Genomic DNA, 24,712 nt, shown 5'->3' on the forward strand with positions numbered 1-24,712 from the left:
GTGCCGTATTGTTTTAAGGTCTTAATGGCTTGCATCACTTTTCCCCAATGTAGGTTCTGGTGTTAAAACCTCTGGTCCATAGTAAGTTAGTTCCACCAGTTCCTCTCGCTCTAACTCTTCTACTTCTGGATTCAGTAACTCTTGGAAGTATTTTGCCCACCTGTCAAGCATTTTATTACTCTCCCCTATCAAATCCCCTTCTTTGTTCCTACACATATTTGTTCTGGCTTGGAACCCGGTCTTTCCTTCTTTAATCTTTTGGTACATTTCACGACTTTGCTTCTCTTCTCATAGCTGTTCAATTTCTTCCAGTTTTTTCTTTTCTAGTGCTCTTTTCTTCTGTCTGCAGACCCTCTTCGCTATATGGCGCTTTTTATTATATTCATTCAGATTTGATCGAGTTCTTCTCTGTAATAATTTCATTTGTGCCATATTACATTCCTCAATTCTTCTCGTACATTCTTCATCAAAGCATCTTCCTTCCTTTCAGCCCGTTCATGTTCTAAAACCTCTCCAGGTGCCTCGAGGATTGCAGTCTTACATTGTTTTCACATTACTTCTATATGTTCATTTGATGTGTCGATATCATTCTTAATCCTCTCTTCTATTTTCATCTGACATGCTTTCCATATTTCTTCTAACTTCAGTTTCTTAATGTCAAACCTCTTTTGTTTGTGGCCTTTTTGATTACTCAATAGTGAGATCCTTTGTCTATATTTAATTCTCACTAGACGGTGGTCTGAATTGCAGTCATCTCCACGCTGGCTCCTAACTTCCATTATATCCAGTCCGTGTCTCCGATCAATCAACATATGCTCTATCTTATTTCTGGTTTGTCCATCTTGTGAAACCCATGTTTCTTTGTGTATTTTTCTGTGTGGGAAACATGTACTGCCAACAGTCATGTTTTTGCTTACAGCAAAATCTACAGCCCTAAATCCATTGTCGTTTGATGTTTCATGGAGGCTATGTCTTCCTGTGGTTGGCTGAAAGGGCTCTTCTTTTCTATTTTTGCATTCAGGTCTCCTATTAATATCTTGACATCATGTTTGGGAGCCTGATGATACATTTGTTCTACCTTGCTATAAAACTCGTCCTTTTGTTGTTCATCTGCCTCCTCTGTGGGTGCATATACATTTATCACTGTAATGTTGAAAAATTTTCCCCTTAATCTTAATATGGACATCCGTTCATTGATTGGTTGGAAGCACATTGCCCCATGTTTCAGTTCTTTAGGGACCACAAAACCTGTTCCAAAGGGATTCATCCTCTCGCCACTATAGAAGATAGTGAAATATCCTGCTCCCATTATGTCACTCCACTTCCACCTTATTTCCTGGAGAACCAATATTTTTAACTGGAGTTGTTTACTTGCAGTAGCAGCTGATGTAGGACTCCAGCTTGGTATCTGCTCCGCACATTCCATGTTCCTATGAACATATCTCTTATCCTTTTTTTGTTTGCTAGGGTCATCATCGAAATATCTGTCCAGCTTATTCCTTTGCTAGCATTTGCAACAATTGATGTTTTACAGGGGGAGATTGTTAATCTTCTGCCCAACCATTTGGGGGGTTGCCCTTTACAGCTCACAGGCTAGTTGGCTCCATGTTCAGGGCAGCATCCTTAGCCTTTGTAGATCCCTCTACTAACTGCAAGGCAGCAGGTGATTTGTATCAGGTTTACTCCCTTAAGGAGACTGGCTTCACCATGCCTTTAGAGTCCTCCCTGCCCTGTGCTGTAGGATGTTAAGAATTATAAAGGAAAGGGTGGGCTTAAGATAGGATCAGATAGGAGACAGGAGATAAGTCGTTGTGGGACACACTTTGTTTGGATCCTCCCCATTGGCCCATCCAGCATGGCTGGCCCTGATGGTAGCTACGCTACCACCGGCATAGCCCTCTGGATCCAGAGCATGCAAACCTCCTCGCACGCAGGGACAGTGCTACGCTAAGGCGATGTCTCCTGAGGAGATTCACATGATACAGGTCTTCGAAATCCATGCTGGTTGCCATGAAGAAGGTCATTATGTTTGAGCTGAGAACATGTTCTAAAATTCTACAACAAGTCAATGTCAAGGATACTGGATGGTGGTTTTGTGATTCACTTCCACTACCCCTCTTGTAGACTGGTGTGATCTGTGCTTTCTTTTAACTACTGTGCATGGTTTTTTGTTTGAGAAATCTACAATAAGGAGGTCATTATGTTTGAGCCGAGAACATGTTCTAAAATTCTACAAGTCAATGTCAAGGATACTGGGTGGTGGTTTTGTGATTCACTTCCACTACCCCTCTTGTAGATTGGTGTGACCTGTGCTTTCTTTTAACTACTGTGCATGGTTTTTTGTTTGAGAAATCTACAATATAGTATGTTAAAAGGGGGCCTAACTAAGCTGCAAATTTGGTATAGAAACTGATAGAGTTTCCATCGGGCCCAGGAGCTTTTTTCAGTTTTGACAATTTCAGCTGTTTTTCAAAGTCATGGAAACTAATACCTTATTCACTTGTCTTTTTAGCGTGTATGAGGATTAAATTGGGGCAATTCCCCTGATTTCCATTGTAAAGGAACATTTGAAAATGAAGTTAAATGTCAGAATGCATTTCTTTAACATACAACAACCTTCTCTCCCCCACCATCCTTCCCACCCACACCCCCCACAATTCATAAAAATCACAAGTGTTGATTTTTCAAAGTTGAGCATCGATCTGTGTTCCAACAAGGGTGTGGGGCTGGCAAAGGGGAAAAGATCACGATTTCCTTGGGCAAAGGGGTATGAGGGGTAGGATGTTTACATATTGGTGCAAAAGGCTGCCAACTTTTAGACATGCATGCGCTATGTGTGCACAATTGATCAGCAGCTGTGGCATAAATTATGACAAAGAAACAAAATTTTGTGAAAGCGCATTATACAAATGCTCATGTTCAAATGTTCAAACACTCTTTACCCTTTTTATTTCTCATTGAAACATGTATTGCCATGCTACTAAATTGTTGAGCATGCTGGCAGTTGTAAACAAAAGGGGATGTGTTCTAATCACAACCTCTAAACAAAGCTCAACTTATCTTGCATATACTACACACACACACACACACACACACACACACACACAAATTCCCTCCCACCATGAACTGTTCTGCTAGGTACATATCTCTGCAGTGTGCCGTCAACTGGTCTTTTAAACTTGAGCCACAGGTCCTGTACATGCTCCTGTCCTGTGCTAGCAGTTTTCAGTACCTCACTGAAGTATGACACAACTGCTTTTTGATCTAGATAACTGAACACATAAACTTTCTACTTTTTTAAGTGCCCTTCGAATTTGGATAACTATTGTTGCCAGAATTGCCTCAGAGTCACTGATACTTGTTTCAATGTGGACACCCATAAGAGGTCAGGTATATTTGTTGCCATTAGTTCTAATATATCATGAGTGGGGTTCCAAACTAGTTGTTGTAAGTAATTTTCAGAGAAGGCGTGTAGTAATATTTCACAGGATGTCTTGTCACACCAACCACCAACAAAATTGTAATTTTCTCAATTCCTCCTTTTTGGAATGAGAGTAGCAGTTGCCCTTTGGACAATATGACTGTTTCATAGCTCTGAAGATTTGCAAAATCATGTCATATACCCATCAAGTTGAAGACAAACTACAAGATATTTGATCACTCTGTATAGGTATCACCTCAGCCACCTTTTACCCCAAGAAAGATCTCCAGTACTCATTTGACTGCAGGCAGAGTGGATAAGAGGCCATCCTGGAGGGACTCAAATGAGGAAAGATCCCCATCCCCATCCAAGACTGAACCCAGGACTCCCAGAGCCAAAGTCTAGTGCTCAACCTACTAGATCACATTGGTCACTTGATTCTGTAAACCACAAAATGCTACTGGTGCATCTGTGGTGTTGTGTAATGGAATTAGAGACTTGCAAATGTCCCACATTTAATTCTACCTCAGTAACAGAAAATAAATCATAAACTACTCTAATAAACGGTCACAGTCCATGAAGTAATATTCCATGTAAATATGTGTTTTATGCAGAAGAAGTCTGGAAAAGGTGTTATCAAACTGAAATTGCAAAATGAAGATTGTTGTTGTTGTGGTCTTCAGTTCAGAGACTGGTTTGATGCATCTCTCCATGCTACTCTATCCTGTGCAAGCTTCTTCATCTCCCAGTACTTACTGCAACCTACATCCTTCTGAATCTGTTTAATGTATTTGTCTCTTGGCCTCCCTCTATGATTTTTACCCTCCATGCTGCCCTCCAATACTAAATTGGTGATCCCTTGATGCCTTAGAATATGCCCTACCAACCTATCCCTTCTTCTAGTCAAGTTGTGCCACAAATTTCTCTTCTCTCCAATTCTACTCAATACCTCCTCGTCAGTTATGTGATCTACCCATCTAATCTTCAGCGTTCTTCTGTAGCACCACATTTTGAAAGCTTCTATTTTAGTCTGCAAAGCACATGTTGTCACACAAAAATGTATTGCGAAAGAACTAAGACAACTGAGGGAAGTTTACAAAAAGTATGGGTAGTCATAACAGTAGATCAAATGTGCACCACAATGCAAATCAACACCACCTGCAGAAGGAACTGATACCAATGAAGAAGTGTTCCAGTAAGCATGGGGGAATACTTCAGACATAAGGCCTATTATGTATGTAGGTCTCTCCAATGGAATTAAAAGGTCTGATAAGTTAAGTGAAAGATAATGCAATGATCCAAAAACTGGATGTAGACCTCACATTTTGCAATGTGGCATGTAATATGTCAGGCACACTAAAATAACTGTTGAGTAAAGATGTGTAGAATACAAGTATACACCCAAATCAAGCAAGTAACCATATCACCTGCCGCAGAACATATTCTTCCCCATGAGTGTGAAATAAAATACAAAGACTCTAGCATTGTGGTGAAGGCAACAAATTTAATAATAACAATAATAATAATAATATTTATTCAACATCGAATAATCAAATACAATCCCTAGAAATAATACAGTTTCAGGACATCATACAAATTATTCTTCTGGATATGTCAGTTTATAAATTACAAACTATTTCTTGGATAATTAACATGTTTTTCAGTACAGGACATTGTTTTACTGCATTTTCTTTACAACATTCGTATGTTTTTGCGATTCTTGAGTTTCTCCCAGCGTATTTGATAATCAAAATATCCACAGGTGTACTGCCGGTCTACAGCGTCAAACGGGCACAATATTTCGGCGATCATACATGTCGCCATCATCAGGTGAACTGAAGGACTGAGCTCAGTATTATTTGTATGTTTTTGTTTGTCACTTCTGTTGACCCAACAAAATCTGAGACAGTACCAGCCATGCTAGGGCTGCTGCCACTTGTCCTTATATACCTTTCAATAACTGAAATGTAAATACATTCATTGTTTAAAACAGTATTTTTAAAATTTACAAATAAAAGTTGAATGGCTTTCCAGAATAAGTTACAGAGTTTGGATTTACAGTTTGTTGTGATCTATTCAGAATAATAAACATGGTAAAATAATACAGTTATCATTGCCAAACTACGTGAAATACCTTTCCACAATAGTGTTTGATTTAAAAATGTTTGTAACTTTTAAAATACAGATTTGATTTTGATACTAATACAAATTCTGGATCTTTACACATATATGAAACATAATTACAATTGGTTTTCTGTGAACAAATTTTGTAAATACAAGTTTTAACATTTTCTTACATTTCTTACACTTATTTTCAAATATAAACTATTTAGATTCTAATACCTAATTCAGTGATCTATTACTTTTACAATGTGCATTCATTAAGTTATGTAAATTCACATATACATTGGGAGTTAGTATCAGTTACTAAAATATTGTCTGTATCACATTCTTTGTTATGTGCTGTATTATTCTGTTGCTTTACATGTTGACTGTTTTATAAACAGAGTTGTAAAGTGTAACTGAAGAATCAGCTGATATTATTTAAAGTGGCAGCCTTTTTTCTAATTTATTCGATTAAATTTATCTAACATAAGCATGAAATGCTTGAAACAACATGGTGATAGTTTAGTATTAATACAGTGCTACTGTACAGAGTAGTTTCAATTATTAGCTTGTCTTTTATTAATGTATACTTTTACTCATTCCAAAAACCTGAAGATTCTCTTTCTTTGTGGGATCTACAGAACATGATGAATGAAAGAATGAAGTGTTTAATGGCACTCAGAAACAATCACTAGGGTTGCTTGCAGCATGTACTATTCACAGTTTGATTGGAATCCAAACAGCAAGCAACAAAACCAGTGGTTGACACCTGACAAAGACAATTATGAATCACTGTTATCTATCAAATTAATAAATTTTGTAGCAGACCAATGGTAGATAATCGTTCACACAGCATGCAGAAATGACAGCAACTTCCCTTTACTAATGAATTTTTTGTCATGTTTCCATCCACAAAAATCCCCCTCAGAGACAGGGATTACCATCTATATATGAATAAATGGCTGCACTGTTTTATGAATTCCCTCCACAGGTTCATCCAGTTTTTGAAAGAATGGTCGGAGACAAAGATGCCCTCCTTCATGTCAATTGCTTTTTCGGCTGAACGGTCAATAGAAGACGAGCTCGCACGTGAATCTGAAGCAGAAATAGCAACTGTTGTCATCAGCTATGCTGTGATGTTTTTGTATATCACACTTGCTATTGGACGATATAGATCTTTCAAAACAATACTGGTAAGATAATTATACGTAACTTAGTACTTTATAATTTTTCATAAAATGTGCTACTGTTCATGCAGTAGCACGTAGAAGATGCAGCACAACAATGTGAAGTTGACCCTTACTTTGCTGCATCTGCCTTACTTAAATGTGATAGAGCAAAGCAATTTTGAACAAACATTTTTGATATTTTATGTTCCAGTAAATTATGTAGTGTACACTTCTACAAAAAGATCACATTATGTATCAATTATTACATCTATTTCCTACTAAAGTTCTTCCAGAAACAAATTAATCGTATTTTTGCTTCACAGATTGATGGAAAATTTACTCTGGGAGTAAGCGGAATAGTCGTAGTACTTATGTCAGTATTATCATCTCTTGGGATATTTGGATATGCCGGAGTTGCAACAACATTGTTAACAATTGAGGTATGATCTGTATCCACAAGCACAATTTCTCTTTTTCCACAGCTAGCCATTACCACAACTTTAAGTTGCTGTTTAGTTCTTTAACAGCTTATAATCAATGCTTGAAAGTTTCAGTTTTGTAAGTACCATCTGATTTATTCCATGAAGATTTGTATTGTTGCTTGTTGTCAACAGTTTTTCCATTGATTTAATACTTAACATCCTATACAAGACTCTTCATCTCTGTGCACTTACTACACCTAAGATCATGCTTAAAGCAGTAATCTTGTGTTTGGAATACAATAGTTTTGCATCCATCCAGAGTCTGTTGTACTGTGGCTTTTATAAATCACTTATCAAATGCAGGAATGGTTCCCTCAATGAGATGTAAATTACAGTAAATTACACATCTGTTCCTGCATTTTATCCCAGTTCTGTTCAGGAATTTTTTTTAAAAAATCCACAAAGGTAATTGCCAGTAGCCTGTTTATGTGCCAATGTATTATTTATCCATTAAATGCACTCCTTGAAGACTGTTACTGAATAAATAAATATTGAAAATTAGGTACTTTATAGGGCTGAATTGAAACTCCAATGCTTGTGGAGTGGAAATCCAAACTTAAGAAGTGAAGAAGACAGTTCATGATAATGGTGTTCTTATATACATATTTCCCTCCTACACAGGGTATATATTGCCATTCAAGGCAGCACTTTGGGTTTTGCATGTAATGTGCTTCTTGTGCTTTAGTGGGTAGGGAAACTAAAAAAAGTTCAGAACTGTAGTAAGGAATCATTATGATTGTATGCTAATGAAAAAAATAAAGAAAGAAAAAGAAAGTGGTGGTGGTTGCAGGGGTGACGAAGAGTAACAGAAAACTAATTAAATATCTGTTAAAGAAATAATGATCATGGTAGTGGTAAAGAGTGACTGAGAACTGAATAAAGATGTGTTAAGCAGCAAAGCTGAAAAACAGAACATGGCATGAAGAGGTATGTGTGAGACTAGATGCTAGGGGAACATAGTTCTAGGAATGCTTATCATAGAAATAAAAATGTTGGTGAAATATGTGCTGTGACATTGAAGACTAGTTCATTTGCCAATATTTGGTGTTCCAGGGGAGCTAAATTGTTGAGGAGACTGAAATATGTAACTGAGATTTTTGACAATGCTGCATAAAAAAACGGAAACAAAAATTATTAGACCAGCAGAGGACAATGAAGGATGGGGACCAGCATCAAAGGAGTTGAAAAAATTATGATTATGAAACAAATATTTTAACAAGTTACAAGAATAATATTAATTCTTTCTTCCATTATTTTACCATGTTTCTTCAGTGCTCTCTTTTTATTTCAGGTCATTCCTTTCCTTGTACTGGCCATTGGAGTTGACAACATATTCATCCTAGTACAGACACATCAGCGTAATCCGAGACAAAAAACTGAAAGCCATGAGGAACATGTTGCACGGACACTGGGTACAGTTGGACCCAGTATGCTACTCACAAGTTTATCAGAGACATGCTGCTTTCTTATAGGTAAGACTTTATGTTCCTCAGTTCCTCTAAAGCTTTCCAGCTCATATTATATTCAGTAATACATACCTCCATGGCAGTGTCTAATATTTTGATGTTTTTATACCCTCAGATATAAATTAGAATATGTGAGGACAAAACTTTAATATTCTGTACGTTTATTAACATGTAGACACCTTATAAATGTTCAGAATGTAACCATGTGTAGAAATTAATTTGTGAGGTGAATGTAAAATGACTCATTCCACACCTCTCTAATCTGTTGTACAAAGTGATCTGTGGAACATGAAAGTAACAAACTAAATTGAGAAGAAAGCAAATAGAAAATGGACTTGTCAAGAACCAAATAGAGCTAACAATATAGCTGGCTGTATCTCATCAAAAATAAGGAAATATATTGACTGTGATGGTCACAAAACACTTTAGAATTTCAGATGATCATAGACTAGAGAGGTTATAGGTAAAAAACAGACACAAACACTAAAGAAATTCTAACTGATGAGACAAAACCAGAAATGTAGATTAATAATTTATTTAAAAATGAGGTGGTATATCATATCAAACTCAGCAATGTGTTGGGCATATTAAACACTTTGACTGACATAGACGAAAGGGGTAATTATTTAAAAATGGTATTTAAGTAGGCAACCAAAGATATTATAGGTATGAAGAACACAAAATGAAAAAATTCTCAAATGGGACAAGGCACCTATTAAAGAAAGTTTTGAGTAAGTGATAACTGGAATGTTATAGAATATGCTGAATTGTACAGGACTATTTATAAATGTCTTTGAGAGAATCTGACAAGATATGATGGAAGTTTGATTAGAGAAACTACAGAAAACAATAAGAGTATGATGACATAAAACGAAATCTTATGTTGGGTAGACTTCAGATTTCATTACAATGCACAGTAACTAAATTGAACAAGAGTTCTTTAAATGTTTGTGAATTTCAAGAGATGAATCACAAACACCTATAGTTACTAACAAAAACAATTACATCCTGGAAGTAATCACAAATGAGATGTGCAGTGCCATTCAAGGTACAAAAAAGGAGAATTGCCAGGAGAAGAAACTGTTCCTGTAGAAGTCATTGAAACTAGATAAAAAAGCAATTGTGTGCAGAAAGTCTGCAGAAGAAGATAGCTGTCCAAAAGTTGAACAACGAAAAGCAAGGTTCCAGGTTTGAGCCCTAGGCTGGTGCATAATTTCATATTAGTGCACACTCTGTTGCAAGTGAAAGCTTCATTCTCATATTGTATGATGTTGAAATAATTAAGCCTCAAATAACTACCGAATGTAAGACCTGGAAGAGGATGTGGCATTATGTGCACAAATTTCCTTCACCAGCATTAAATTTGGATACAGGGAGTAGACAAAGCAACTGCCTCTGCATACATAGACTTCCACAAAGAGAGCTGGAAAGAAGCAGGCACCTACTGTCATCACAAAGTACAGCCCTTATACAAGGGTTGGAACTTAAATAGTGGCAACTATTTATTTACAGCTCCTACAAAATAGATACATGCTTCAAAGTTTCACTGACCTTAAAAGTAGTCACCAGCATTGTGTGTAACCCATTGCCAGCGATGTGAAAGTTGTAGGATACTCTTAGCAGTGCCAGTTGTGTTGACAGTTCGAGTGGGGCGGTCTATTGCCCAATAAATTTGTACCATTCTGAAGCAAATGCCGTGAAGTGTTTTCTCTGGTTTAGAAATCAAGTAGAACTCACAAGGTCTTAAGTCAGGGGAGTGTAGTAGGTAGTATAGCACTTAGCAGCCCCATCAGTCAAACAAATCAGTAACAACTTGCACTGTACATGCTTGAGCATTGTCCTGCAAAATGATGGTCAGGTCCTGCAGAAAGTGTCATCACTTCTGTCTCTAAGCTTATCATAGGTTGTGTTCCAAAAATGAACAAAAATGATGACACTTTCAGCAGAACATGACCATCATTTTGCAGCACACGTATCTATTTTGTACAAGCTGTAAATAAATAGTTGCCACTATTAAAGTTCCAACCCTCATATCTATACATTGTGCTTTGAAAGAAGAGTCCACCATCACCGTTGACAGTGAGCCTTCTTCACTGAGGAGTCATTTGCAGGCTAGTAGCTGCTTCATTTATCAGTGTAACACAGTCTGGTGTATGTTTAGAAACTAATATTGAGTATTAAGAATAATCATCAAGTAAGGACAAATCTGGCCTGTGTTTAAATTATAGGTGACAAACTCTAACATAAGATACAACAAAGGCACTGTGGCAGTTTCACATCTAACCTTTCTCACTCCCCCACCTCTTTTTTCCATTCATCTCACCACCCATCTCTTTCTCTGCTTCCTTCCAATCCAACTCCTACTAAGCCCTGCAATGTATCAAGCGCAACTATTCTTTCAATGCAAACCAGAGGAAAGCAATTAACATTTTTTTCAGGGCTCAAAACTGGTTCTTGGTGTTTAAAGTGTATAACTGGCTACTTTTGATTTTATTGTCAATTTCAGTAAGTTTAGCTGCTTAATCTATATGATAATTATGATCTTTTTTTCAGGTGCTCTGTCAAACATGCCTGCAGTCAATACGTTTGCTCTTTATGCATCTGTAGCTACAATACTAAATTTCATTTTCCAAATAACATGCTTTGTAAGCATTATGACTTTGGATGATAAACGACAGTCAGTAAGTTAACCTTTATTTCTTTAAATTTTATGATGTTCTGGGAAAAAATCTTGACACAAGCAGTGGCTAAGCTCATGAAAAACTTTTTGCTTCTTTAGAAACTTCACTAAATTGTTCCAATACTGAATCATGCAATAAATAAGTTAACACCTCTGCCAAAGAACTATTCTAGAAAGGTTATAACTTCTTGAGAATTTGTGTAGACTTGCAGCTGATTTAGACAAATCTCTCTTTTTCCTAGCACTTATCAAATCATGTGGTGGCAAGGGTACCCATATGGGGTGGGAGAAACTGTAGGGTTTGAAATATTGTTAATATTTTAGAAGATGAATGGCAACTTGTAAGTAGCCATAAAAAATTCCGATTCTCACCCTTTTAAAAACTGCATAATATCAGCTTTTAAACTATTTCTTTGAAAGAAAAACATAAAACATATGATTGGATTTTCCTTTCCTTGAGAGCTGGAGGAGGCGGGTGGGGAGGGGGGGGGGGGGCTGATATAGACAGCCTTGTATGGGGTTCTCTGTTTGTTTTCATTTTGGCAAGTTTGCTATTGTTTCCACTTTATGACAGGATGTCCTGTCACCATAGTTGTCAGTTGACCTAAGGCAAGGATGACATTTATGCCACCTGCCAGTGAATTGTGTATATTTTGTCCTGTGTGTTATTCTATTTTAACTATTTGTGTATCTACATCTGCAATATAGATACTCTGCAAGCCACCATAAGGTGCATGGCGGAGGGTGTCCTGTACCACTACTTGTCATTTCCCCTCCTGTTCCACTCACAAATAGAGCGAGGGGAAAACGAATGTCTGTACACCTCCATATGAGCCCCAATTTCTTGTATTCTATCTTTGTGGTCCTTATGCATGATGTGCGTGATGTATGTTGGCAGGAGTGACCTAGTATGGACCCTAAATACTCAGATAGTACTCAGATAGTAGTCACACCAGTGTCCTATTAGCAGTCTCTTTTACAGGTGAACCGCTCTTTTCTAAAATTCTCCCAATATAACAAAGTTCACCATTTGCCTTCCCTACCACAGTTTTCACATGCTCATTCACCTCATATATCTTTGAAGTTACACCCAGATATTTAAAGGAAGTGTCTGTGTCAAGCTGGACACTAGTAATACTGTATCCAAACATTGCAGGTTTTTGGTTCCTACTCATCCACATTAACCTACATTTTTCCACATTTAAGACTAGCTGCCATTCATCAGGCCAACTGGAAATTGTGTCTAATTCATCTTGTATCTTCCTATAGTCCCTCAATTTTGACACCTTACTGTGCACCATGACATTGTCAGCAAACAACCACAGACTGCTGCCGACCCTGTCTGCCAAATTATTTATGTATATAGAGAACAGCAGCGGTCCTGTCACACTTCCCTGGGGCACTCCTGATTATACTCTTGTCTCTGATGAACATCATATTTTACGAGGCAGAAACTGGGGACCAGCCCAGCATTTGCTTAAATGAGTGCAGAAAACCTCCTAAAAAGCACATGCAGGCTGGTTGATGTACTAAGCTAGCAGTTGTTAATTCACCACACATATTTAATCCAAATATGGATAAATTACCTAGTTTGTAAACTAGTGTACTATGTGATTAAGCTATAGAACCAGGCCTTAATTTAGACAAATATGTATAGAGCTATACTTTACTGTCTATTAATAAATTCCATGTGGGCTTTTGAAAGTACTTTATACAACTTTACCAGTGAAAGTGAACCATACAGCAAACATGCCTGCTCCATTTTCATGCAGCTACCTCTGTTTAATTCATGAAATGTATTAAAATTTATTTATACTACAAGCTACCAATTAACAAGTGTCTCCCATGGCTCTGTTGAAACTTCTAACCTAGAGAAGGATCTTCTGGCACCATATATTGTTCATATTTGTCCAGTTATTGGCACTGTATGTATCAAGTAATACTGTAGTCCCATAATTTACTTTCATAGTTAATCTTTCCTTCTGCAACAGTATGTGCACTGTTGCAAAATTTTCTGGCAGATTAAAACTGTGTGCCTGACTAAAACTCAAAATCAGATTCTTGCAAGGCAGGAGATTAAATATGACATTAATATTCCTCATTTTAGAGTACTTTTTATGTCACCTCCTCCCCACTCCCTCATATCAACATCAACACCAAAACCTTGTGGGTGAAATGCCACCAGAACTGTCACCTATTAGTTGGCAAAACCAAAAACTATAAGATTCCACACAAATATGGGTTTTTTTCTTATTACTTTACCATACCACCTTGCATCCATCCTCAAAAATTAGGTTGCTAACCATTTCTCACTCCCCAACATTTTTTTTTAATGTTGTAAGTCATTGGTTCCCAGCATTTTGTGGTCTGCCATCCCCTTTTCCAAAACATAATTATTTAGTGATCCATTTTATGATAAAAAAACACAGACTTCTATTCTTGAAATCAATAAGGCGGTTCACAGTTCTCCAGCTTTTATGGGTTTAGTGCATTTCCCTACAGTGGTTCAATTGCATTTCTCTTGGGTGAAAGATATTAAAGATATTGGAAAAAAGGTACAACTTTTGAAATAACTTCATCAAAGGATATTAACAATACTTTTGTATTACTTGAACATGATTAACAAATATACAGCGTGAATCACCTAAAACTTACACCATCAATATTGCAGAAATGGAAAGCGCTATTGATGTGCAGTTTTCACAGAATTGATTGGTAGGCAGGGGCTCATATTGTTAACCAATCAGCAGAGTGTAAAAATACTTAGAAAGTTTATTTTTTGTGCAAACATACACTTTTTTACATGGAGCAATACCTATTGACATTAACAAACTAAATCTGGGATAAATTAGTATGCCAGTGGTGTTTGTTGCAGTATTCTAGTGTGAATCATTTATGAGATGCTGTATTTTGAAAAGTTCCCACAATGACACTACCTGTGGTAGCAGAGAGTAAAAAATAACACAAGTACATACACTAGTTATGTGGATTCTGACCAGCAACGAGGCAATTGACCATAACAGGTTGTGTTTAAAATGAACACAGGCAGTGACAATACATGCTTCCAGTCTGGTATGGAATGACTACTGCACACATGCTAGCATTTCAGTGCAAATATCTGAGCAGGCTGCAGTAATACATTGTTGCATATCACCAGTTATAGTAGGTATGTACTGTATTTTGGAATTACGTATTTGTTGCGTAGCAATGTTAAAAAATGTAACAAAACTTGCTCACAAAAACTGTCGGCAATCTGAGACCCTGATGGGCGATTCACATTATTTTAAAAATTACTTGTTATGTCATCCGTTATTAGAAACGGAGAGTTTATGGATTACAATCAAAAAGTTGCTGTATATACACTCTCATATCACAGAATTACATGTTAGTTAGCTGCTCTCACATTGTAACATAAAGTTGTAGGTGACTTTTAGATTATAGTACTGAAATTAATAAAATATGTTGGATAACAATGCTTTAAATATAGTTGCTTATATCACGAATATTATTGATGATGTTGTTGTTGTGGTCTTCAGTCCAGAGACTGGTTTGATGCAGCTCTCCACGCTACTCTATCCTGTCCAAGCTTCTTCATCTCCCAGTACCTACTACAACCTACATCCTTCGGAATCTGTTTAGTGTATTCATCTCTTCGTCTCCCTCTACGATTTTACCCTCTGCAATGCCCTCCAATACTAAATTGGTGATCCCTTGATGCCTCAGAATATGTCCTACCAACCCATCTCTTCTTCTAGTCAAGTTGTGCCACAAATTTCCCTACTCTCCAATTCTATTTAATACCTTCTCATTAGTTATGTGATCTGCCCATATAACCTTCAGCATTCTTCTGTAGCACCACATTTTGAAAGCTTCTATTCTCTTTTTGCATAAACTATTTCACTTCCATACATGGCTACACTCCATACAAATACTTTCAGAAACGACTTCCTGACACTTAAATCTATACTCAATGTTAACAAATTTCTCTTCTTCAGAAATGTTTTCCTTGTCATTGCCAGTCTCTACTTCGACCATCATCAGTTATTTTGCTCCCCTAATAGCAAACCTCCTTTACTACTTTAAGTGTCTCATTTCGTAATCTAATTCCCTCAGCATCACCTGATTTAATTTGACTACATTGCATTATCCTCATTTTGCTTTCATTTATGTTCATCTTACATCCTCCTTTCAAGACACTGTCCATTCCATTCAGCTGCTCTTCCAGGTCCTTTGCTGTCTCTGACAGAATTACAATGTCATCGGCGAACCTCAAGTTTTAATTTCTTCTCCTTGGATTTTAATTCCTACTCCGAATTTTTCTTTTGTTTCCTTTACTGCTTGCTCAATATACAGATTTAATAACATCAGGGAGAGGCTACAACCCTGTCTCACTCCCTTCCCAACCATTGCTTCCTTTCATGCCCCTCGACTCTTATAACTGCCATCTGGTTTCTGTACAAATTGTAAATAGCCTTTCGCTCCCTGTATTTTACCCCTGCCACCTTCAGAATTTGAAAGAGAGTATTCCACTCAACATTGTCAAAAGCTTTCTCTAAGTCTACAAATGCTAGAAATGTAGATTTGCCTTTCCTTAATCTACTTTCTAAGATAAGTTGTAGGATCAGTATTGCCTCACGGGTTCCGACATTTCTACGGAATCCAAACTGATCTTCCCCGAGGTCAGCTTCTACCAGTTTTTCCATTTGTCTGTAAAGAAATCATGTTAGTATTTTGCAGCCATGGCTTATTAAACTGATAGTTTGGTAATTTTCACATCTGTCAACATCTGCTTTCTTTGGGATCGGGATTATCATATTCTTCTTGAAGTCTGAGGGTATTTCGCCTGTCTCATACATCTTGCTCACTAGATGGTAGAGTTTTGTTAGGCCTGGCTCTCCCAAGGCTGTCAGTAGTTCTAATGGAATGTTGCCAATTCCCAGGGCCATGTTTCGACTCAGGTCTTTCAGTGCTCTGTCGAACTCTTCACGCAGTATCATATCTCCTATTTCATCCTTGTCTACATTCTCTTCCATTTCTATAATCTTGTCCTCAAGAACATCACCCTTGTATAGACCCTCTATATACTCCTTCCATCTTTCTGCTTTCTCTTCTTTGCTTAGAGCTGGGTTTCCATCTGAGCTCTTGATATTCATACAAGTGGTTCTCTTTTCTCCAAAGGTCTCTTTAATTTTCCTGTAGGCAGTATCTATCTTACCCCTAGTGGTATACGCCTCTACATCCTTACATTTGTCCTCTAGCCGTCCCTGCTTAGCTATTTTGCACTTCCTGTCGATCTCATTTTTGAGAATTTATATTCCTTTTTGCCTGCTTATTTTACTGCATTTTTGTATTTTCTCCTTTCATCAACTAAATTCAGTATCTCTTCTGTTATCCAAGGATTTCTAGTAGCCCTTGTCTTTTTACCTGCTTGATCCTGTGCTGCCTTCCCTATTTCATCTCTCAAAGCTACCAATTCTTCTTCTACTGTATTTCTTTCCCCCATTCTTGTCAGTCGTTTTACAAATGTCAAATCCAGGGAATGAGTTGGACAAGGCGTAGATCCTCTTTGACAAATCAAACAATTTGGAAATAATTTGTGAAGTGAAGACATTCTGCAGTACTTTGTGCACTGTGGGCTGGGCAGCCATCATGTTGGTTCCACAGGATCCTCCTAGTCTTCAAAGGAATGGATTATAACATATGTGGAAGATGGTCAGGTGTGAGGTTGTGATACTTGCATGCATTCAGTGTTCCATCTATGAGACTGGTGGTCCATTATCCCACACCACATTTCCACACTCCATGGACACTGATGTTCCACTTGATGAAGTCAACAAGGACTGTCAACAGACCATTAGTGCATGTTTCAGTTATGATAACTGGTAAATGAGGCTTCGTCACTAAACAAGATACATGGTAGGTCTCAAGTATCCTATCTTAATGCCCACGTACATAAGTTAACAAGATTCTCATAATCATTTCCAGGCAGCTCTGACAGAGAGAGATGTGATATAGATGGAACCGATACCAATGGACAAAGCTTAGAACACTTGCCTGATTCATGCCATTGCCCCATGCAATAGCATGGAAGCTAACATGCAGATCAACTGCAACAGCAGAAAGAACATTAATTTCATACCTCTTCTATCATCACTTGTTTCCTTTTGTTACTTGGTCTAGGTGTTACACGACCACTTTCACATAACTGGATGAAGGGGTTCATAAATAATTGCCAAGATGGTAAACATCAGTTGAGATATCTTGCCACATACACCATACTAGAACAAACTACATTCTTCCTACACTCTCTATACACCATGAGCATATTGGCTTTTCCTGTGTTAAAAAAAACATTGTCCACTCATAACTTATTGCTTGGACTGTCACATAAAAACTAACTAGCAAGACACAATGCACTCAAGGAACACACAAGCACACTGTAAGCAAATGTAACAACATTGTACCATGCAATAACACATGTTGAATGACACAAGCAAGTGTCAGTGTGGAAACTTTTCAAAATATGGAATCTTGTAAATGGCTTAATTAGAATCCTGCAACGAACACTACTAGTATTCTGATTTACCCCGCTTGTAGTTTATTAATGTCAATAGGCATTTTTCCATTCTAAAACTTGCATGTTTGCACAAAAAATACACTTTCTAAGTATTATTACAATATTTTTATTGGGTGACTATACAAGCCCCTGACTACCAATCCATTCTATGAAAACCACACATCAATAGCACTTTCCATTTCTGCAATATTTGAAGTGTTTCAGTTGATTCTCTCTACATATTATTTAAAATATAATATAATATTATTTATGAGATGCCTGAGCTTGATGCAGTGATACTCATTATTCCATATTTGGTGGCATATTTGTCATCACCCACCTTAAATCACCACATTTGACTACTGACAATCTGTTTCTTTTCTTTGTCAGTAAATTGCTAACTACTCTAAATCCTCTTTTGACCAAATATAATGACAGAAATGCAATGAAAAACTTTCATGTTGCGCACAATAAAGCTGGTTATGACATTGGACTTCGCCTTTGAAGCTGCAATTCTTGATGTCTATTTTTAATTTCACTTTTAATTCTTCATTTTCTGACAGTTATATAACTCCTCCTGTAGTAATAATTCTGATGTTTGTACATTTGACAAAGTTTCTGATACCTTGTCTGGAATGAGTGTTTGAAAGACAATCTGAAATATATTTGCACAGTCTGCTTTACAGTCTGCTTTAAGTGTTTCTAAATCCTGGGAATATACCAGAATGCCATCATCATTTGTTTCCACAGAGAAAAGATTTGGAAAACGAGAGAATTGTATTTGAAGTATATTTTGTTTGTGCAGGGTAAGTGTTGACATGGATGTGGGTACAGTTGCTTTTGCTTTAATTAAATTCATATCATCTCCTTGCAATCACATTCATTTCATTAAATGAAGACACTGAAGAGCCAAAGCAACTGGTACACCTGCCTAATACTGTGTAGGACGCTGTGAGCACCCAGAAGTGCTGCAACACAATGTGGCATGGACTCAACTAATGTCTAAAGTAGTGCTGGAGGGAACTGACCCCATGAATCCTGCAGAGCTGTCCATAAATCTCCTGGCAAAGATGATGAGAATGACACTCATCAAAATGTCACGGATTTTTGACACAGCTAACCAGATGGCAGCCCAAGAAGATTGCATCAGCAGTATACACCGGGAAAGCCTAATTCACATATCCCAGATATGCTCAATAATATTTATGTCTGGGGAGATTGGTGGCCAGCGGAAGTGTTTGAACTCAGAAGAGTGTTCCTGGAGCCACTCTGTAGCAATTCTGGGTGTGTGGGGTGTCACAGTGTCCTGCTGGAATTGCCAAAGTCTGTCAGAATGCAAAATAGACATGGATGGATGAAGGTGATCAGACGGGATGCTTATGTATGTGTCACCTGTCAGAGTCATATCTAGACATATCAGGAGTCCCATATCACTCCAACTGCACACTCCCCACTCCATTACAGAGCCTGCATGAGCTTCAGTAGTCCTCTGCTGACATGCAGGGTCCATGGATTCATGAGGTTGTCTCCATACACTTACACTTCCATCCACTCAATACAATTTGAAATGACACTCATCTGACCAGGCATCATGTTTCCAGTCATTAACAGTCCAATGTTGGTGTTGATGAGCCCAGGTGAGGTGTAAAGCTTTGTGCTGTGCAGTCATCAAGGGTACATAAGTGGGCCCTCAGTTCCAAAAGCCCATATTGATGATGTTTTGTTGAATGGTTCACACGCCAACACTTGTTGATGGCCCAGGGTTGAAATCTGCGGCAATCTGTGGAAGGATTGCACTTCTGTCATGTTGAATGATTCTCTTCAGTTGTTGTTGGTCCCATTCTTCAAGGACCCTTTTCTGGCCACAGTGATGTTGGAGATTTGATATTTTACTGGATTCCTGATATTCACAGTACACTCATGAAATAGTCATATGGGAAAATCCCCACTTCATCACTACCTCGGCGATGCAGCATCCCATCGATCTTGTGCTGACTATAAAACCACATTCAAACTCACTTAAGTCTTTATAACCTGCCATTGTAGCAGCAGTAAGAACTGCGCCAGACACTTGTCTTACTTAGGCGTTGCCATCCGTAGTGCCATATTCTGCATGTTTACATATCTCTGTATTTGAATATACATGTGTATACCAGTTTCTTTGGCACTTCAGTGTACAATACAGTTAAATAAGTTGTATCATTCTGAAATATCAGTAAGCTGCCTCTTAAAGTCCCATCTTTGTTTTTGAAAAATGTCATAACTGAGTCAAAGAGGTCATAAAAATTTCTTACGCAGATATCCTTGGACAGACAAAAACTTCTGTGTGCAATAGTAAACCACTGTAATCTTTGTCATTTGATTCCCAGTGCCCTCCAAATTTGCCATGCCCTAGGAACACTCACTTAGAGCCCTTCAAATCCCTCCTGTTGGTGGTACCACCCCTGTTGGGAAAAACTGTTGTAAGCTATATATGTACTACGATTAAGTGAAATTTGTTCTTGTGCTTCAGAATAATGCTAACATATCACTCCCTTTCTTTCCCCACTTCCTTCAAATCTCTAAGAGTAATATGGAGTTGCTAGTATTTTTTTCCTACCAGAAAATCATATTTGTATCAAGTTTGGTTGAAACTACTCCAAGCATTCCAGTGTTATGCTTTACATGTTCACCTTCCCAACAACACCATATTTATTTTATCCACAACGTTAGTGGTTGTTACAGGGACTGTCATAATCACCATAGCATCTCTGAAAATTGTATATTCAACACTAATAGTTTGATTGTCACCCCTACACACCCCCACCACATCTGTAAAGATGCTAGGGGCTTCTGATGATAACAGTATATTTTTTCAAGTTGTAGATATATATCCCCCTCATCAATGACCTTGCCACAGTGGAATGGCTTGTGTGCCTCTGTGGTACAGATACTGCAGGTTCGACCACATCAGAGGGGTATCTGTTGGGAGGTCGGGCAAATAGTGTTTCCTGAAAACTGGCAATAGTGCATACATATACCGATGCCCCTACATGGTGGACTCCAGCCAGTACAATGTAGGAGCATAGGTGTGTGTGTGTGTGTGTGTGTGTGTGTGTGTGTGTGTGTGTGTATGTGTGTGTGTGTGCGGAAGGGGAGGGGGGGGGGGGGGGGCGGGGCGAGCGTGCAAACGCGTTCATGTTTTCTGTGTATTTTACTCTATTTCATGAAAGGATAACTCTGAAAGCTAGCAAGCATTCTTTCCTTTTGTGTGTGTCTGTTGACAACTCAATGTTTCAGCTTTATGGTGAGTGGTCTCCTTTAATCCAAAAGTATTTAGATCCCTTAACCAGGTAGGTAGGCCAGAGAATTTGAAGTTAGATGTAGTGAGAATTAGCGAAGTTCAGAGGCAAGAAGTACTGGATTTGTGGCCAAGTCAGTGCAGAGTTATCAACACAAAATTGAATAAAATATAATGAGGAGTAACCATAATAACAAATAAGACAATAGAAATGTGAGTAATTTTCAGTGAACAGAACAGTTACTGCATTATTATAGCCAAAAAGGTACAAGATCAGCACCTTCAACAATAATAAAAGTTTATATGCCTACTAGCTCCACAAATAGTGAAGAGATTGATAGAATCTATGATGATATAAGAAAAGATTATTTAGATCATTAAGGGAGATGAAAGTTTAATTCAGATGGCAGATTGGAACAATCACTAGGTAAAGGAAGGCAAGGAAAAATGCTAGAGGAACATGGACTGGAGAAAAGGAATCATTAGGGAAGCTAAATGGTAGAATTTTGCACAGAGAATACTATAATCACCACTGAAACTTGGTTTAAGAATCATGAAGGAACATTATATTTGTGGAAGAGCTCTGGAGGCACTAGAAGCTTTCAGGTAGATCATGTAATGGTAACACAGTGAGTTCGAAAACAGATTTCAAATGGAAAAACATTTCCAAGAGTAGCTGTGGACTCTGACCATAATTTATTGGTTGTGAACTGCAAATTAAAATTGAAAAAATTGTGAAAAGGTAAAAAGTTAAGGAGATGGGACCTGGATAAATTGAAGGAACCATGGGCTGTTGAGCATCTCAGAGGAAGCAGTAGGCAACACTGGACTGAAATGGGAAAAAATTATAATAAAGAAAATAAATAAGTAGCTTTAATAGATGAATTAGTAAAGGCAGCAAAGGATCAAATAAGCAAAAAGACAAGATACAGCAGAAATCCTTAGAGAGCGCACAATATATTTAATTCCAGTGATGAAATGAGGAAATATAAAACTACAGCAAACAAAACAAGCAAAAGGGAAAACAAATGTCTGACAAACATGATGACAAAAAGTGCAAAACAGCAAAGCAGAAAGCACAGCAGTGGCTAGTGGAGAAATGCAAAGATGCAAGCAGCTGGCATGACTATGCAAAATTAAAGATACCTATGGAGAACAGAGAAGCACCTGTACGAATATTAAGAACTCAGATGAGAAGCTAGTACTAATCAAACACACACAGGGTAAAAGGTGGAAGTAATATGCAGAAGGGCTATACAAGGCAACAAACTCAAAGACGGTAGTATAAAAAGGGAAGAGATAGTAGATTAGATGGAACACACAATACTGTCAGAAGAATCTGACACATCACTAAAAGACCTAAGCTGGAACATGGCACCTGGAGCAGGTACTATTCATTCAGAATGACAGGTCATTGGGAGAGTCAGCCATGATAAAACTATTCCCTCTGGTATGCAAGATATATGAGACAGGCAAAAGGACTCTCAGACTTTAAGAATAATGTAATAATTCGAATTCCAAATCAGACAAGTGCTGATTGGCATGAATGCAACTGATCCATCATTTCAATAAGTCACAGTTGCAGAATACTGATGTGAATTATTTACAGAAGCATGTAAAAATTGGTGGAATATGACCTTTGAGGAAATTCAGTTTGGTGTAGGAATCTGGAGAAATGTAGGAATGTCTGGAGCAATAATCACCCTACATCTTACCTTAGAAGAAAGGCAAACCTAAGTTTAGAGCAAATGTGGAGTTAGAGAAAGTTTTTGACAATGTTGAATGAAATACACTCCTTTAAATGCTGAAGATAGCACGCATAAAATACATGGAGCAAAAGGTTGTGGTCTACCTATATTTTGTTGTATTGTTAATAAATTATTTATACGCACCTTGTGGTTGTTGGTTGGCTCAAAGTAGCAGGCGTGATTTGTGATGTCATCTGTATGCAGTCAAACAAACCATAGTCAAAATTATCAAGTGCCTTCCAAATCAAATGAATATTTCTACAATTTCCAATTATACTGAATGCCATTTTTCAGTATGATTGAGTGGAGAAAAATACTATTGTCACAGGATGCTGCTTCTGTTCGCATCCGAATATGTTTATAATATATTGGCTGAGTGGGGTTGACATGGAGACAGAAGGGCTAAAAACAGACAAAAATGAAAATCACTGTAAAATGTCAAAATGAAAACCAAACAGTATATGGCCTACATTTATTTATTTATTTATTTAGCCATCCGTGGACATTTTAAAATGTATGGATGTTTTCAGTTGTGTACATTCATATATTTATACAGTTTATTGTTACATTTAGTTAAACATTGTGACGTGTAAGTTATTTACAATTATTTTTGCTCCTTATCAAAATATTGTGAAACAAAAGCTACTTACAATCATTTTGTTCTAAGGAATTCACTTAAAGTGTAAAAGCAGTGTTCCTGCAAAAACAATTTAACATTTTTCCTCAAGTGGTACATGTTATCTGCTTCTTTTATTATACAGTTGTACACCTTCATACAAGAAGCTATTTTGAATCTTATGTTTATTCTTCCTGTCTAGTTGAAGACAGTGACTTGTTCTTGTACTATAGTTATGAAAACTGCTATTTGTGCTACAATTTTCTATATTTTTCTTGATGTACACTATGGTTTGGAATATAAATTCACAAGGAACAGTTAGAATTTCTAACATTTTGAGAAGTTCTCTGCAGTGGGCCCACTTACTGTTTTTTGTTATAATTCTTACTGCTCTCTTTTGCATTTTAAATACTGTTTGTAAATTCTGAGCACTGTTTCCCCAAAAAATAATACCATAACTGATTACTGAATGAACATAACTTAAGTATACAGTTCTCAAGCATTCATTACTGCATGCAGATACAAGGACTCTTAACTGCTTTACCTGTTGTGGATATCTTTTTCGAGAGTTTCGTACCATGTTCATTCCACTTCATTTGGCTGTCAATGTGCAACCCTAAGAATTTTGTTGTAAGTACATCATTTAAGGAGATGTCATCTAGTTTTAAATTTAAGGGACTCTGTTTTCTATTCATTCTAATGCATATTGTATTTGTTTTCTTTACATTGAGTTACTTTGTTTTCCTGAGGCCATTTGTGAACATCCCACAGTACTGCAGTAGAATTTTCCAACATTTGTAATGGTGTCTTACTGGTGATAACTATGTTGCTGCTATCCGCAAACAATATCTTCTCTCCATGGCTGATATGTCGCAGGAAATCATTTACCGTATTTACTCGAATCTAAGCCACACTCAAATCTAAGCCGCACCTGAAAAATGAGACTTGAAATAAAGGAAAAAAAAATTTACGAATCTAAGCCACACCTGAAATTTGAGACTCGAAATTCAAGGGGAGAGAAAAGTTTTAGGCCGCACCTCCAAATCAAAAAAAAGTTGGTCCATTGTAATATGAGACACAATTTAGGTCGAATGAATGACGATACAGCTACAGTAGTTTGGTTTGAGTCGTAAGCTTAGCAGTTAAGCTTTACCAGGTAGCCATTGCTATGCGTCAGGTGCTCCGTCC

At 37.4% G+C, this 24,712-nt stretch overlaps 1 protein-coding gene across 1 annotated transcript in view; it reads left to right on the plus strand.

Moving 5' to 3' along the window:
* Positions 1-24,712, plus strand: part of LOC126456309 (NPC intracellular cholesterol transporter 1 homolog 1b-like) — a 124,669-nt gene that overhangs the window by 46,877 nt on the left and 53,080 nt on the right. Inside the window, exons 11-14 of the mRNA XM_050092060.1 lie at positions 6,519-6,720; positions 7,020-7,136; positions 8,470-8,650; positions 11,198-11,325. Of these exons, the coding sequence (XP_049948017.1) occupies positions 6,519-6,720; positions 7,020-7,136; positions 8,470-8,650; positions 11,198-11,325 (628 nt within the window). The remainder of the gene's footprint in view (positions 1-6,518; positions 6,721-7,019; positions 7,137-8,469; positions 8,651-11,197; positions 11,326-24,712) is intronic.

Source organism: Schistocerca serialis, chromosome 2 (assembly GCF_023864345.2).
Source record: "Schistocerca serialis cubense isolate TAMUIC-IGC-003099 chromosome 2, iqSchSeri2.2, whole genome shotgun sequence".
NCBI lineage: Eukaryota > Metazoa > Arthropoda > Insecta > Orthoptera > Acrididae > Schistocerca > Schistocerca serialis.